Source organism: Megascapheus bottae, chromosome 16 (genome assembly GCF_031878675.1).
Source record: "Megascapheus bottae isolate mThoBot1 chromosome 16, mThoBot2.hap1, whole genome shotgun sequence".
NCBI classification, from domain to species: Eukaryota; Metazoa; Chordata; class Mammalia; order Rodentia; family Geomyidae; genus Megascapheus; species Megascapheus bottae.
This window is the reverse complement of record NC_143524.1, coordinates 53,325,857-53,341,725: the sequence shown is the minus strand read 5'-3', so window position 1 is coordinate 53,341,725 and position 15,869 is coordinate 53,325,857. Positions and strand designations below refer to the sequence as shown.

The window sequence follows — 15,869 nt, the reverse complement described above, 5'->3', positions numbered from 1 at the left end:
TTCAAGTACAGGCACTGACAAAAAATAGGCACAGAACTTGACAATTATTCTAAGAATATGTACAAATGTCCAACATCCCCTTTAAAAATTGGTTAACATTCTTAATCATCAAAGAAATGGCAAATAAAACAATAAAAAGGTTTCACAAGTATTAAAATGATCCTTAGCAATGCAAAGGACCTTTTTGATGAAAACTTTAAAACCCTGAAAAAGGAAATTAAAGCAGACTGAGGAAATGGAAAAACCTCCCATGCCCTGGATTGGAAGAAACAACATAGTGAAAATTACAATCTTGCCAAGGGCTATCTACAAATTCAACACAATACCCATCAATATCCCAATGTCATTCTTTAAAGAAATAGAAGAGGCAATCCAAAATTTCATATGGAATAATAAAAGACCCCATATAGCAAAAACACTTCTTTGCAGAAAGAACATCACAGGAGGAATTTTAATACCAAACTTTAGACTCTAGTACAGAGCTATAATTATCAAAACAGCTTGGTACTGGCACAAGAACAGGCCTGAAGACCAATGGAATAGAACTGAAGACCCAGATATTAAACCACAGACCTATGGCTACCTAACCTTTGACAAGGGAGACAAAAAAATAGAATGGAAGAAAGATAGCCTCTTCAACAAGTGGTGCTGGCAGAACTGGATAAGCACCTGCAGAAAATTAAGTTGGATCCTTCTTTGTCACCCTGTACTAGGATTAATTCCAAATGGATCAAAGACCTCGAGGTAAAGGCCAACACACTGAAAACTTTACAAGAAGGAATAGGAGACACACTAGGCCTCCTTGGCACAGGTCGAAACTTTCTTAATAAGGACCAAGAATCACAACAAATCAGAGAAAGGCTGGATAAGTGGGACTGCATGAACCTGCTGAGCTTTTGTATGGCAAAGGACATAGCTAGTAAATTAATTAGGAAGCCTACAGAGTGGGAGAAGATCTTCACCAACCAAACAACGGACAAAGGCCTCATATCTAAAATATATCAACAGCTCAAAAAATTGAATCACTCCAAAACTAACCTCCAAAGTAACAACCATCCCATTAAAAGATGGGCCAAAGACTTAAAGAGAGAAGAAGCAAAAATGGCCTATAGGCACATGAAGAAATGCTCAATGTCTCTGGTCATAAAAGAAATGCAAATCAAAACAACTCTGATTCCACCTCACTCCAGTTAGAATGACCAGGATCAAGAAAACTAATAACAACAGATGCAGGAGGGGATGTGGCCAGGAGGGATCACTACTATACTGTTGGTGGGAGTGCAAACTCATTCAGCCACCATGGAAAGCAGTATGGCAATTCCTCAAAAGACTAAACATAGAGCTCCCCTATGACCCAGCAATTCCATTACTAGGCATTTACCCAATTGTCCAAAATAAGGACATACTAAATCCACTAGCATGATGATGTTCATTGCAGCACTATTTACCATAGCAAATATATGGAACCAACCCAGATGATGAGTGGATCAACAAGATGTGGTATTTGTACAGAATGGAATTCTGCTGTCAGAAAGAATGACATCGCCTCATTTGTTAGGAAATGGAAAGACTTAGAAAAAATCATATTAAGTGAAATAAACCAGACTCAAAGGAACATAGGCTCAGTGGTTTCCCTCATTTGTCATAATCAGTAGAAACATTGGGCTCTCATAGCAGAGATTTGCAATAGAGCAAAACCTAGATGCATAAGGCCATAAGTATGATGCTAAATGAAAAGACCTCTAGGATATAGAAACAAGCCATATAATGAGTGATTGTTGTCCTTAATGTACTATGTTATCTCTCATCTCTTTTGCTGTCCCTTGGCTATCTCATATTGTTACAGTATCTCACTTTGTTATCTGATATATTGACTATACTTGTATTTGGTTATTTGAAATTGGGTAGGGAAGGGGGGAAACAAGATGAGGGGTGGGAGTGGGGGGAAGGGAAATGGGGACCAAGACATGAGAAAGGGTATCAATGTATGTGAATTAATGCACCTTCTAGCTGGTTAATATAATGTAACCCTTCTATTAATTACTTAAAGAATATATGAAAAAAATGATCCTTAGCAAAAGGATAGAGGATAGTAAGTATAGACCAAACTGTGGGGAGAAATTGAAGCCCTGGGTACAGTTAAAAATATGACATTGTATAGCAATTAGTGAAAACAGCACACAAAGGTTTCGAAAAATGTTAAAAATAGAATTAATTTAGAAGGTGGTGGCTCACACATGTAATTCTACTTACACTGGAGACAGACCTAGAGGATTTAAGCCTGGTAGGGATATATTTTTGAAAGATTAGTGTGTCATTGGACAACTAAGGGTGAAAAAAAAAGCCTTCCTAAAATGAAATGAAAACAAAAGCACTGATTGCCTGAACATATGGAATTTAGTGAATGTCTTTTTAGGAGAAAAATGCATAGCTTTGAATAGCTACATTAAAGTTATAGGTTTCGAATAAATAGCCAATGATTTAACCCCATGGTCTTAGGAAAACAAGGATAAGCCAAATGGATAAATTTCTAGCCACATAGAACCTACCGAGTCTAGCCAAGATAATATAAATAATTTAAGCATTGATCTATAATGATCAATGATTGAAACAATAAACACAGAAAGTTGTGAAACTAGAGGAGATCTTTAAAGAACTAGCAACAGTGATTCTCACACTAGTCTTAGTAAAGGAAAGCTTAGTAAAGGAAAGCTTCCAAACTTAGTCTATGAAGCCAATGTTACTTTGACACCAAAAGTCAATAAAAACACAAAAACAAAAAGAAAACCTTCAGACCAATTTGTTTGATGGACATAGAAACAAAACTTTGTGGTTGGCTGGGAGTTTTGCCTAGTGGTAGAGTGCTTTGCTTAGCATGTGTGGAGACCCGGGTTCAATTCCTCAGTACCACATAAATAGAAAAAGTCCAGAGGTGGTGCTGTGGTTCAAGTGGTAGAACTCTAGTCTTTATAAAGCCCAAGGATAATGCTCACGCCCTGATTTCAAGGCCCAGGTGTGGCAAAAAACAAAAACAAAAACAAAAAAACAACAAAAAAAACCCCTCTGGTGAAATACTTGAAAACTGAATTCAATAGACAAACCATGATGAAGTTAGTATCATTTCAGCAACGCAAAGAGTGTTGAACATATGCAAATCAGTATAGTATAGTACATAAATAGAATAAATGACAAGTATCACATGGTCATCTCAACAGACACAGAAAATTCACCATCCTTTTATGAAAGAAGCCCTGAAAAAACTAAGAATAGAAGATTCATATCTTAAAATAACAAAGGCTGTATATGATGAATCAGGAGCCATCATTATACAGCATGAAAGCCTTCCCTCTATACTCAGGAATATGATCAGATCCTCTATACCCACCACCCATTTGTTCTAGTGTTGGAAATCTATATTATTCAGAGCAATAAGGAAAAAAATAGATAAAAAGACACAATAGGAAAGGAAGAATAGAATTATCTATATTTGAAGATAATATTGTCCTGTACATAAAGCACTCAGATTCTATCAGAAGAATCTTAACTCTTATCAATACTTTAGGCAAAGTAGGAGGATATATTATCATTGCACATAAATTATACAAGGCCCATTTTTTTCCCTGCCACTCCTGGAACTTGAACTCAGGGTCTGAGCACTGTTGTTGGGTTTTCTCAAGGATAGTGCTCTACCACGTGAACCACAGCATCACTTCTGGCTTTTTCTATGCATGTGGTACCGAGGAATCAAACCCCAGTTTTTTGTGCATCCTAGGCAAGCACTCTACCACTAGGCTAAACTCCTGGCCCACAAGGCCCATTTCTAAGGTCCTCAAAAAGTACCTGGGCATGAACTTGACCAAAGATATTTGAGACCTTTGCAATGAAAATTGTAACACAGTTAAGGAATTGAAGATGTCATAATATGGAAAAATATCCCATGTCCATGAATTGGCAATTTAATATTGTAAAAATGACCATATTGTCAATAGCAATCTATATAGTCAATGTAATTCTCATAGAAGTCGCAATGACATTATTTCAAGTAATAGAAGGAAAAAATGTTAGTATAGAAATACAAAATATATCAAAAAAACAAACAGTACTAAGCAAAAAGAACAATGCTGAATGCAACTTAATCCTTGACATCAAACTATACTATAGAGTCATAACAAACCAGCATGGTACTGGCACAAAATCACATATTTAGTGGGAAAAAAATCCAAAAATAACCCCATGCAGCTAAAGCAATCTGATTTTCAACAAATTGCCAAAAAATATTCTGAAATGACAAAGTCCTTTCAAAGATATTGTCCTGAGAGAACTGGGCATCCATACATAATCAAGACTGAAATGTGATTCCTATCTCTCTGAGCAAAATTCAATCGAACATGGACCAAAGAGTATAATGAAAGGTTAAAATTTATGAAGTAGGGTCGGGAGTTTGGCCTACTGGTTAAAGTGCTTGCCTAGCATGCATGAAGACCCAGGTTAGATTCCTCGGTACCACATACATAGAAAAAAGTCAGAAGTGGTGCTGAGGCTCAAGTGGTAGAGCTCTAGCCTTGAGAAAGTCCAAGGACAGTGCTCAGGCCCTGAGCTCAAGCCCAGGACCGGCAAAAAAAAAAAATTATGAAGTAGTAGAAGACATAGGGAAAACATCACAAGGTATAGATACTGAAAATTACTTCCTAAATAGGACAAATGAGCTTGCATAGAGTTAAAAAATCTTTGCACAAACCTGATACTGGTGGCCTATGTCTCTAATATTAGCTAGTCTGGAGGCTGTGATGTGAGAATTGAAGTTTGAAGCCAGACCAGGCAGACAATCATAGAAACTCTGATTCCAGTTAACCAGAAAAAAACCTGGAAGTGGCAGTGTTGCTCAATAAGAAGAGTGCCAGCCTTGGCCAGGAGATTACAAGAACACAATGTCCTAAAGTCAGGCTCCAATATTCACAGCATTTCACGTCTGCACACACACACACACACACACACACACACACACACACACACACACACCTGCACAGTATAAGGGACAGTTGACAGACTATCTACAGAATGAGAGACTGTCTCAGTGCTCATTTAACGGGATTAATATTCATAACCTATGCTTCCATCAGAAACAATGACATTGCCCATTCGCAAGGAAATGGAGACTTGGCCAGACCCAAAGAAACACAGGCTGCCTGGCTTTTATCATTTGTAATAGTTAGATCACAATATCTCAATAGCTATGTACTCCTGATCATATAGAATGAACTCCAAGATAGGGAAACAAGAGGGTTTCTTTCCCCTTAGTGTACTGTATGTAGTTATCTCTTCTTTCATTTTTTCCTTTGCTTCATCCTGTGTCAACACTTTTTTTTTTAAATTTCAGTATCCTTTGTTTCAGTATCCTCTGTTTGTCTGATTGGGCATGGGAAGGGGAATTACAGAAATGATGAGACAAAAGACAAAGGGTAAACCACTGCAACAGTCCTACAAGACACTGTGTTGGAAATAAACTTTACAACTTGGAGAGAAGGGACTCATGGGAGAGGGTTAGTGGGAGAAAATGAGGGGCCAAAAATGTTTGAGAACAACTGTATTTAATTCCTTATGAATGTATCTGTAACCTCTCTGTACATCACCTTTAAGATAAAAAAATGAAATTCATTGTAAAAGAAAAGATCTCGGAAAATTAAATACCAGAAGAGCAAATAAATGGACAGATGAATGAAACACTTTTAACATGAAGTACAAATGATCAATAAATATATGGGAAAAAATGTTCAGCCTCTTCAGCCATCAGCAAAAGCACATTAAAACTACATTGAGATAGCATGCTACCCCAGTAAGAATGACAATCATCAAGGAAAAACTCACAATACCTAAGATTGGGGTAGCTGTGTGGCACAGGAATCTTTATACAGTATACTGTTGTTGAGAATGTAAATTACTTTAGCAAGTTTGGAGGTTCCTCCAGCAACAACAACAACAACAAAAGAACTATCAAATGATATAGCTATAATACTCCTTGGCATAACCCCAGTCCCCAAATTAAAATCAGCTTATTATAAGCATACCAGCATATCCATGTTTATTAATACTCCATTCACTATAAGCAAGTTATAGATTCAGACTAGGTACCCATCAGTGGGTAAATGGGTTTAAAAATTCTTGCCTGTTTACACAATAGAATTATAATGAAATAATGTCACTTGTTAGAAAATGAATTAAGCTGAAGACCATCATGGGAAGTGAAATAAAGCAGATTCACAAAGGCAAATATCTCTCTCACATGTGAAATTTAGGCAAGGAGAGGGACATAAATTATGAATATTACAAAGGGAAAGGGACAGAAGGGGTTCAAGTAGACTAGTGGCATATAATAAAGTCAAATTCTGTCATTTATATTGCATTCAAGTATAAATTATGATACTAAAACATACTGCTTTGTGCAATTAATAGATGCAAAGATGCGAGTCCTGTCAGATGTTGCAATATGGAAAAAGCTTGAGCATGTTATATAAACAGAAACACATATTATGTAACACTATGTAATGATATAAAATGTATATATAGTTAATAGATTTCATATGCAAATTTTGTTTATACCAGTAACAAGTACTATAGTGCTCTACTCATATGGTAATATGAGTATAACTTTGAAATGGGAAATAGAAAGATGAATGACTAGTGGTAGAGGAATAGATTTGGGAAGTTAATTTAGAGTTTCAATTCTAGATCTATTGCAGAATATGAAAATATGTAACACTATAAAACTTTGTATATATAACAGTGCTGTATAGTAGACTTTCTATACACTCTAAGAGTTATCATCACAGGACACATCCATGTTGTCTTACAGTACTGGTAGGAGAAACTTGGCTATGTAAACCATAACTTGGGTTTATAAATGTATAATTGGGACACAGGTTTTAAAAGTAGAAAATTGAGTGAGTCCTGGTGGCTTATATGTTTAAATCCTAGCTATTCAGGTGGCTGAGATCTAGGGAATTGAGGTTTGAAGTCAGTCTGAAGTCTCACAGGCTCTATTTCCAAAATAATCAGCAAAAAGAGTTGCTGGAGGCCTAGCTCAAGTGGTAGAATGCCACCCAAAATGCAATTCTAACAAGTGTGAAGCCCTTAGTTTAACCTCCAGTACCAGTAAAAACAGGAAAAAAATGGTTGAAAAATTTAAGCTCAGCATATATTTAGTATAATAATATAATATATGTTATAAGTTACATTAAACATTTATTAAACACACAATATATTATAATAGCAGAGAAAACTAGTAACTTACAGTAGTAGTAATGATAGTAAAGACTTGGAGCTAATATTTCGAGAGCAACACATTTCAAAATGCAGAATCAGAAGATCAAGAATAATTTTCAAGGTATCCACTGTGAGGTCTGCTTAGCCTTACATGTCATGTACTGCTACCTGGTAAAGGGACATGGATCATCTTCTGAGGAACTTCTGGTCTTGGGTATTTACCACCTCTGATGGTAGCCTATAAATATCCATCTGGTAATTATTTCTATTAAACTTGCCACATTCAAACTATGTTAGTATTAGTATTGATTTGACTATATTGGTATTGATGTAAGTTTTTAATTTTGATTTAGTGGTTTAAAATATGGAATGTGATCCCTCCTCATATATCTTGGTTGGTGAAGACATATTGCTTTATCTTTGAGTGTTTTGTGGTTCTTGGGGTCATGTTCTGCCTGCTAATGGTCTATGACTGGACTTTCTATACGAATATTACAGATCAGCCTTCTGTGTTACCAGCTATGACATATTCATAAAGCTATTTTAAACTACTCGAGTGAACTTTATTCAAGTATATTAGTTACTGGATGTCAAACAACAGCAGAAAAACTACAGAAATTAGGTTCTACTGATGTAATGTAACTACCATCTAAATCTGTTTACACCTTATGTTTGGAAATAGAAAAGTATATTCTGTTCACATTCACAGCAATGAGAAAGAATCACAGAAGTTTGTGACATGTCCTATCTCATCAATGAGTTCAATGTCTTTGAAAGTATATCTCCATTCTAGCAAAGATGAGATGGGGCATGAGATTAGGTGGTCCTGATTCATACTGTTTAATTTACTATGTTAGCAGCATGTCAATTTAGCTACATTGTCGACTTTACAGGTGTATAAATTTGGGAAAGTCAGTTTTTAATGAGTCTCACTTTTTAATCTGTATTATACTTAATTCACTGGTTATGAATAATTAATTGTATCATACATATGGAAGTTCCTGCTCAATAAGATGCTTACTAACAAGTTATATATTTGATAAGGGGTTCATACTGCCACATTTATTTTAAAAATTTAGGCAATACAACAGCGCTAAACAAATAATTTGTTCACAAAATGGCAAAAGAGCTAATAGATAGTTCTCCAAGGAGATATCAAAAAGAACTAGCAGGTATGTGGAACATAATCGGCACCATTAGTTACTAGGGACATGGAAGTAAAAGTCGTTATGAGATGTTACTTATATCTTATCAGATGCCACAATGGTTTGGAAATGGTGAATCTCTCCAAAAGTCTTTTGTGTTATTTGAGGTGATTTGATCATGTGGGTGCCAACTTCATAAATGAATACCTTGATGCATCCCCCTGAATGAGTTATTGGGAGGTGGTTACTGGTTGAAGAAATGGGAGTATGCATTTAAAGACTTTATCTTGTTCTTGTCCCTTTCTGTCTGTCTCTCTGCTTCTTATCAATCACCAGATGAGCATCTCTGGTATACCATGCTCTGGTCTGTCCACCAGTGCAGGAATAACCAAACACCCATGCAGGAAAAATCTCTAAATCTTTCTTTTAAGTTGGTTTTGTCAGGTACTTGGCCACAGTGATGGAAAACTAACACAGACAACAGTGGGAAAAAGTGTGAATCAATTCCACATTGAAACCCACTAGACACTGTATTGGAAATGAACATTCAACTTTGGGGGGAAGATAGGGGAAAAACTGGGAGAGAAGGAGGGGTGATATGGTTCAAAAGGACTATGTAACTATAACTCTTCTGTATATCAGCTTTACAATATTTTTTTTTAAACAGGAGCTCGGCACTGGTGGCTGACACCTGTAACTCCAGCTATTCAGGAGGTTGATATCTGAAAATCAAGTTTGAAGCCAAACCGGGTAGAAAAGTCCTTGACTTTTCCCTCCAATTAAGCACCACTGAATTAAAAGTGGAGTGCGGCTCATGTAGCAGACTGCTAGCATTGAGTAAAAAGACAAAGGAAGAGTGCCTTCATTCTGAGTTCGAGCCCCAGCATAGGCACAAAAAGTCAGAAGATAATATTCGTGTGAGTGCAGAAAAAAGGGGAACTATAAACTATTTATGGGACTATAGAGTAGTGTAACTATTATAGAAAATAATGTGGGGGGGGAGGGAAATGGATACCAAGACATGTGAAAGGGTATCAATGTATGTGAATTAATGCACCTTCTATCTGGAAAATATCATGTAACCCTTTTACTAATTACAATAAAAAATTAAAAAATAAAAAATAAAAAAAAGAAAAAAGAAAATAATGTGAAGTTTCCTAAACAAATTAAATATAAAACTTTGAAGACCTAGGTAAATCTGGATAATCCAGTACACAGCATCATTACTGGTAGCACAATCTTCTGTACCTGAGATTCATACATAGTGAGTAGATGATTTACTTAACCATAGTAATTATTCTACTATTTATATGCAGCCTTCAAAACCATGTTATATATTTTAACTATATACAACTTATTTTAGAAAGGAAGATTAGATATGGAATCTAAAAGAGTGGATTATATATATATATAAATACATTATTCATGTATAATAGTTACTTGGAGACCAAGCTACATTTAAAAAAATGATCTACTTTAGAGTAGGCTACTGATTTGGCCTTACAATTAAAAAATAGATAAAAAGAAAAACCAAAGGAAAAGTAGCTTCCCTGTGATTTATTCATTCATTCAAAAAAGTGTCTGCTTAGCATCTATCATGTTGCAAACATTGATAATAGCTTTGAATACAACAGAGGAGACTTTTTCTTCCATCAAGACTATCCAGATCAGATAAAGTGATGAATAATTTTAAATTATCATTGCTGTAATGGAAATGAAGCAGCCTTTCTTAGTGGAGAATGATAGGATGTAACCTAATTTAATTAGAGGAGTCAGTTTGAGACTGACCTTACTGAACAAGTAGCATATACAGGGAGACAAAAATGATGAGAAGGAAAGAACTGTATGAAGATTAAGAAAGAGAGTTTCTGGCAGAAAAAACAAGTTCAATGTCCTGAGTAGAGTTAGAGTGAAATACAATATAGAGAAACAGAAAAGAGTCCAGTGTGATTGGCAGGTAGGAAGGTAGAGTATAGGAATGATACTTGGAAATATAGCTGAGGTTGTCTACAACTATTCAAATTTTTGGAATCCATTCAACTCATAGCATTGTATAATAGTAGGAAAAATGGTTTCATAAGGAATAGGTAAAAGGTTCAGAAAAATTTATATAAGCCTATAACTTATTACAGAAACATAATTTGAATTGAATCCTTTCTTCATGTATTACTAACTGTGATTATCTAAATTTCAAAGTTTTAAAGACCATTCAGATTTTGATAAGGCAAATATCTTGGAAAATTCTGTGGTTATCATTTAACTATGTTCCAAATCACAGATATGAGAAAACTTGACTTACAATTAAGGTGTGTACAAATTAAAATTGTAGTTTAAAATGTAGATTACAAGTGATAATTTCTTGATTTCTTACAATTGTCAGTTCACTTAAAATTCCCTCATTTATTTTCTGCAGTTCTCATAAAGGTACACATTTTAACTCACATACAGACTTCTGCTTTTTCATGATTTTCTAGATCTGATGTTATCGTCTAGATCCAATATTTTTTATGGCAGAAACTCTTTATAAGAGTCAGTCCTTTTCTAGTTGATCTTAATTTCCTACTTGCCTCTGGAGAGTTTGGAAATGAGGGCAGGCATTTTGCCATGACCTGCCTGCAGTCTATTTATTTTACCAACCTAACAAGCTTTGCAGATGTCATTTTGTGCCTGCGTCATGGGTATATGGGGAACAGGCAGACAGAGATTGGAGGCCAGGTGAGTGGATTGCTGCTGTTATTTCCCTTGGAGCTAAACATTCTAATGTGAAGTCCCTTCTTTATTTTTTGAGCTACTCAAAAGACCTTTCTATAAAAGACCTGAGAGTAGGAACTCAGAGACACAACCATCTTTTTTAGGGGTGCTCCAAGGTGGTTTGTCCTTGGTCAGCAGAGTCCAAGTTACCTTTGGCTAGAGAAGGCCTTCAGATGTGTGTGAGTCACCATCTTAGCTGATACCCAGGAAGGCAGAAACTGCCTTCAGATTTCAGATATCATAAAATTAAAAGAAAGAATTACACTCAGGGCAAGCCAAATGAATACAGGGAGCTTGTTGTTGTTCATGTGTTTATAAAGTAAGGGTTGTAATTCCTTCCTGAAAAGTGTTAGAACACACAGGGATAATACGAAATATATATACCTTAGTGCTTCCTACAAAATCCACTTGATCACATGTAGTTATGACTAATGAAAATGCACATATTTATTGCTTGCTGCTATTACAAGGGTAAGTCCTTACCAGTACCAGCATGATCTGATACTGGCCTTGTCGATTACAGATGACTATCAATTTCAAGCCATACCTCCTTATATCACACTGGATTTGTCAATAAAAACTGGTTTCAATTTTTTTTAGTTCCATATACTAACATATGCTTCTTAAACCTATATGCATAAGCATATATTTATAAAAAGATTCTTATAGACAAAGGATATATATTACTGATATTCAGTTTTATTAAAGTCTCCTTTTAAGAAAATACATGGCATAACAGGACCTTGGACCATTCTTTTATTCCACCAATAATTTTTTGTACCTCTTAACTGTCAAATGCCATGCTAGGTGCCAGAGAGATTTCTTAAATATGTCCCCAGGAGCGAGTTTATTCTAGGATACAAATGGGACTGGAATATCTACTTCTAGAAAAATTTCTCCCTATTGGAAATAAAATTAAAAGCAATGCATTTAACTATGTAAGGTGCAGGCTTAGGATAACTAATTTATAATAGTAATATTCTAATATCAAATTTTCAGTGGCAGAGATTTTACTAAGAATCAATACATTCCTGGCAAGACATCAGTAACCTTAGGAATATCAAACCATTTGTAGGACACCACTTTATATCTTGTCAAAGACTTTTTGTGAACTCAAGGGCCCTATTGAGCATTCTATCTGTAAAAATGAATGTTTCTAGCTGATGCCTTGTTAATTTTAAATACAGTGTTTCCCCTGCAGTGAAAGAGTTGATTATCTTCTATCATCTTTATGTATCTGAGGGAAGTCAATGGAAGGTCAGACATATCCAAAGTGGAATGCTTTATCTTAAGTGGAGCTCTATTATACCTAAATGTGTGTGCATATGTAATTAATCACGTGTGGTAAATACCCACTCGTGAGTATAGAATCCATATCATCTGGAGACATACAATACATTTACAGTTACTTTACATTATGTACAAAATGCTCATTTTTTTCAAGCAGGGACTGATAGTTCACTTTCTGAAATGTTTGATCTAAAGAACTTTTACTTTCTGGAATCCCATTGGATGTTTTCATCTAGCTTGTTGCATGATGGTACACAATAGTATTGATTCATTCTATACAAATAAAATACAGTATACAGTACATTAGTTCTTTTTCCTTCCAATTTCTTGCTGAGTCCTTTGAGCTACTCTTAAGGCTTGTAATTATGCCATTCTAGTCTAAATGTCTCTATGATTGCAAAACTTTCCAAGCTTATTGCACGGTATCATAGAGTGTGATTTACTGTGGGCAGGGATGCTGTTTGTGTTTACTCATTTGTCTCCATGTAAGTGGATTCTTGGGTATATTTGTTGAAAGTGGTTGTAGGCTAGGCAATGAGAAAATCAAAACTCTTTCAGGAGCTCAGTTTAGTGGGAGACACAGACATTAATCCATTCATCCTCTTGTGAATCTTCATTAACACGTGTACATCGAATGACCTGAGAGCACCGACAGTGTGCTAGAGTGGGCACCTTTCATTTCTGCAGGCCTTTCTAGTTCATAGCGTGCTTTCTTCTTCAGCCAAGGTCAGAAGACTAATTGGGCTCCCTCTGTCAATTTTCTCCTATCTTAGTTTCTTTTTCTCTAAGAAGATGGAATGCAGTTCCAAAGGAATCTTTCTTCTAAAGATACTTTGTGAAAATACTCATTTTACTCTGCTACCCAATTTATTTCCTTTTTCTCTCTTCTATCTGCCCTAAGATGAAGAAAGCCGGGGACTGACAATTATGAAACAAGGTTTTTGATATTGGAACCAAAAATCTTAGGAAATCAATGGAACTCCCTAAGTCTGATAAATGTCACAAGTGTTTTGTTAATTCTAAAAAGCTATCCAGACATAAAGCCTAATTATTTTGAACATGAATGTGACAATCATTTTTATATTATATACTTGGTATTATCAGGGAAGCTTTTTAATGCCTGGGAATGTTCAAGGACATAATGGTTTACACACTCTAGTATGAGCTTAGGAAGTATTAAATTAATTATGGTAATGAAGTAATAAACAAGGAGGTACATAGGCAAAGTAATGCTTCATTAGCTTTTCCATATTATTAACTGTAGGACAGGCTAATTGAATCGACTACAGTATAGGTTTTATTTGTATTGCTCAACTTGAAAATTACCTGAAGCTTTATTATATCTGTAGAATAACAAGTACAATATTGTAGCTCAAATATTATTTTGAAGCAAGGTACCAGTGGCTCTTACCTATAATCGTAGATATTTGATCTAATGATCAAGCTTCAAAGCCAGCCCTGTCAGACAAATCCAAAAGACTTTTAACTTCAGTTAACCAGCAAAAAGCTAGAAATGGAGTGATGGCTCTAGTGGTAGAGCACCAGTCAGGGGTTTGAAAAACTGACAAACACACACACACACACACACACACACACACACACACACACACACACAAATTTTATGCTACTGTTATTTCAAATTGAAATTTAAGTGTTTCGTCCATCATTGTCTTTTATTCTCTGAAGGCATCTGATTTGCTATGAACTTTAAAAAAGAAAACATACACACAACAGGCCTTTAGAAACAGTGCTCTCATTTTGGTAAAATAATGACTTGTCAGCTTCTGAAACATTCATCTATTTAGCAATCAAGAGGTTATTGAGGTTTGACCCTGAATAATTCATGAAAGGTAGAAAATGTCTTATCAATGCATCTTTGTTTTTTAAGCATGTTTATTATAAGAAGTATGCCTTTATCTCTTAGAGAGTGGCTAGTGGTATGTAGTTGGAAGAGAACATTTCTGCTGGTATCTGTAAAGGTAATTGAAATGTATCTGTCCCTAGACTTTGTATCTTTAGATTGTCAGTGATCTAAATAAATGACTTCATGTTTTCTTCCCAACGAAAAGGAGGTGTAGGTTTTTCATTCCTCTTGGTCAAGCAGTACTTTGTTGGTTTTTATCTCTCCTCTCTCCCTCCTTTCCTCTCTCTCACCACCCCCACCCTGTTCTCTTATCTGAGCTTCTGTGTATTTCCTTCCTATGCCTGTCTGTGTCTCTGTATCTAAGAAGAAAAGAAAAGTACGTTATTATCTAGGATGATGTTTGTCAAGCACCTAAAAGCAGCTTCAGTAGAAGAAAAGGAGGTACTTGAGGGAGGAGAGGGTTAATCATTTGGCTGTTCAAAAGCTGCAGAAGGGAACACAAAGCTCTGCCCACGTAATAAGTGCCTGCAGACAACCAGGGAGCAGGGAAAAGTTTGGGAAATGACTGATTCCCCCCCCCCCCAATGTGGAACTTTTGAAGCTTCCTCCCACTCCATTTTTATAACACACTTACTTGTTTAAATATTTAAATTATTTTTCCTCGAGTACTCCATTAGACCCTACATAGAGCTACACAAGTAAAAGGAATTAAAAAAAAAAATCCGTTTTCTAAGTTAATCCTCCGAACCTGCGGGTCTGTATGTCCCTGGCCAGGTTTTCCTGCTCCAGCTGTTAGTCACTGGTAAGATGCTGCCCTTGTAACTGCAAATGAGTTCGCGATGCAGCGCCGCCGCGTACACCTCTGCTTGCCACTCGTCTCTTTCTAGTCATTGAGGCTCCGAGAATCATGCTTATAATAAACAGCTTTTTATTACCCAAAGCTGCTGTGCTAGCCACGCAACGACAGCTCCTTCCTTGATAGATGGGCCGGGGAGTTTTTGTGTGTGTTGTGCACACTCCGAGTTGTTAGTAAGAAAGAAGGCAGCAGCCGAGGGGGGGACTTTGGCAAAGGATATATCTTAGGAGTGTACCGAAGCGGCAGATCAGAATTCAGAAACAAGAGCGAGAGCTGAAATGTGATTCTCTGGTGCTTGGTGTAACACTCATCCACAGGACAGAACGGTGCGGGCTACTCAGAAGCCTTGCTCCTTTGCTCCCATCAGCGAATCTGCTAACAGACCATGCAGCAGCGAAGCCCAGCAAACCATCAGGAAGTTTGGCCGGAGCTGATTTCTAGGGGATTTTCCTGTGCCCAGGAGAACACTGCTTGCATGAGCTATATGGAGGAAGGCTCCAGTTTCCCATGAGGGGCCCCCTTGGAAAAGCCTTCAGTGCAGAATCCAGGCTCTGCTTCTTTCTCTCAGTGTGCTATTTACCAAAAGGCTTTTCTCACCTTGGCCGATTTGCTCCTGTGATTTCCATGCACTGAGTCCTGAGCAGGGATCCAGGATGGATTGCCTGTGCATTGTCACCACAAAGGTAGGATAGGAAACAGAGCT

At 36.4% G+C, this 15,869-nt stretch overlaps 1 protein-coding gene across 12 annotated transcripts in view; it reads left to right on the top strand.

Annotated features, from left to right (window-relative positions):
• Dlg2 (discs large MAGUK scaffold protein 2) overlaps positions 1–15,869 on the top strand; it is a 1,918,473-nt gene that overhangs the window by 345,834 nt on the left and 1,556,770 nt on the right. The window contains exon 1 of one of the 12 annotated variants that reach the window (XM_090348528.1): positions 15,607–15,849. The exons of the other annotated variants lie outside the window; for them this stretch is intronic. Coding sequence (XP_090204654.1) covers positions 15,820–15,849 — 30 coding nt within the window. The 5' untranslated portion in view covers positions 15,607–15,819. Of the gene's footprint in view, positions 1–15,606; positions 15,850–15,869 lie in introns of those variants that run through there. 12 annotated transcript variants of the gene reach the window in all.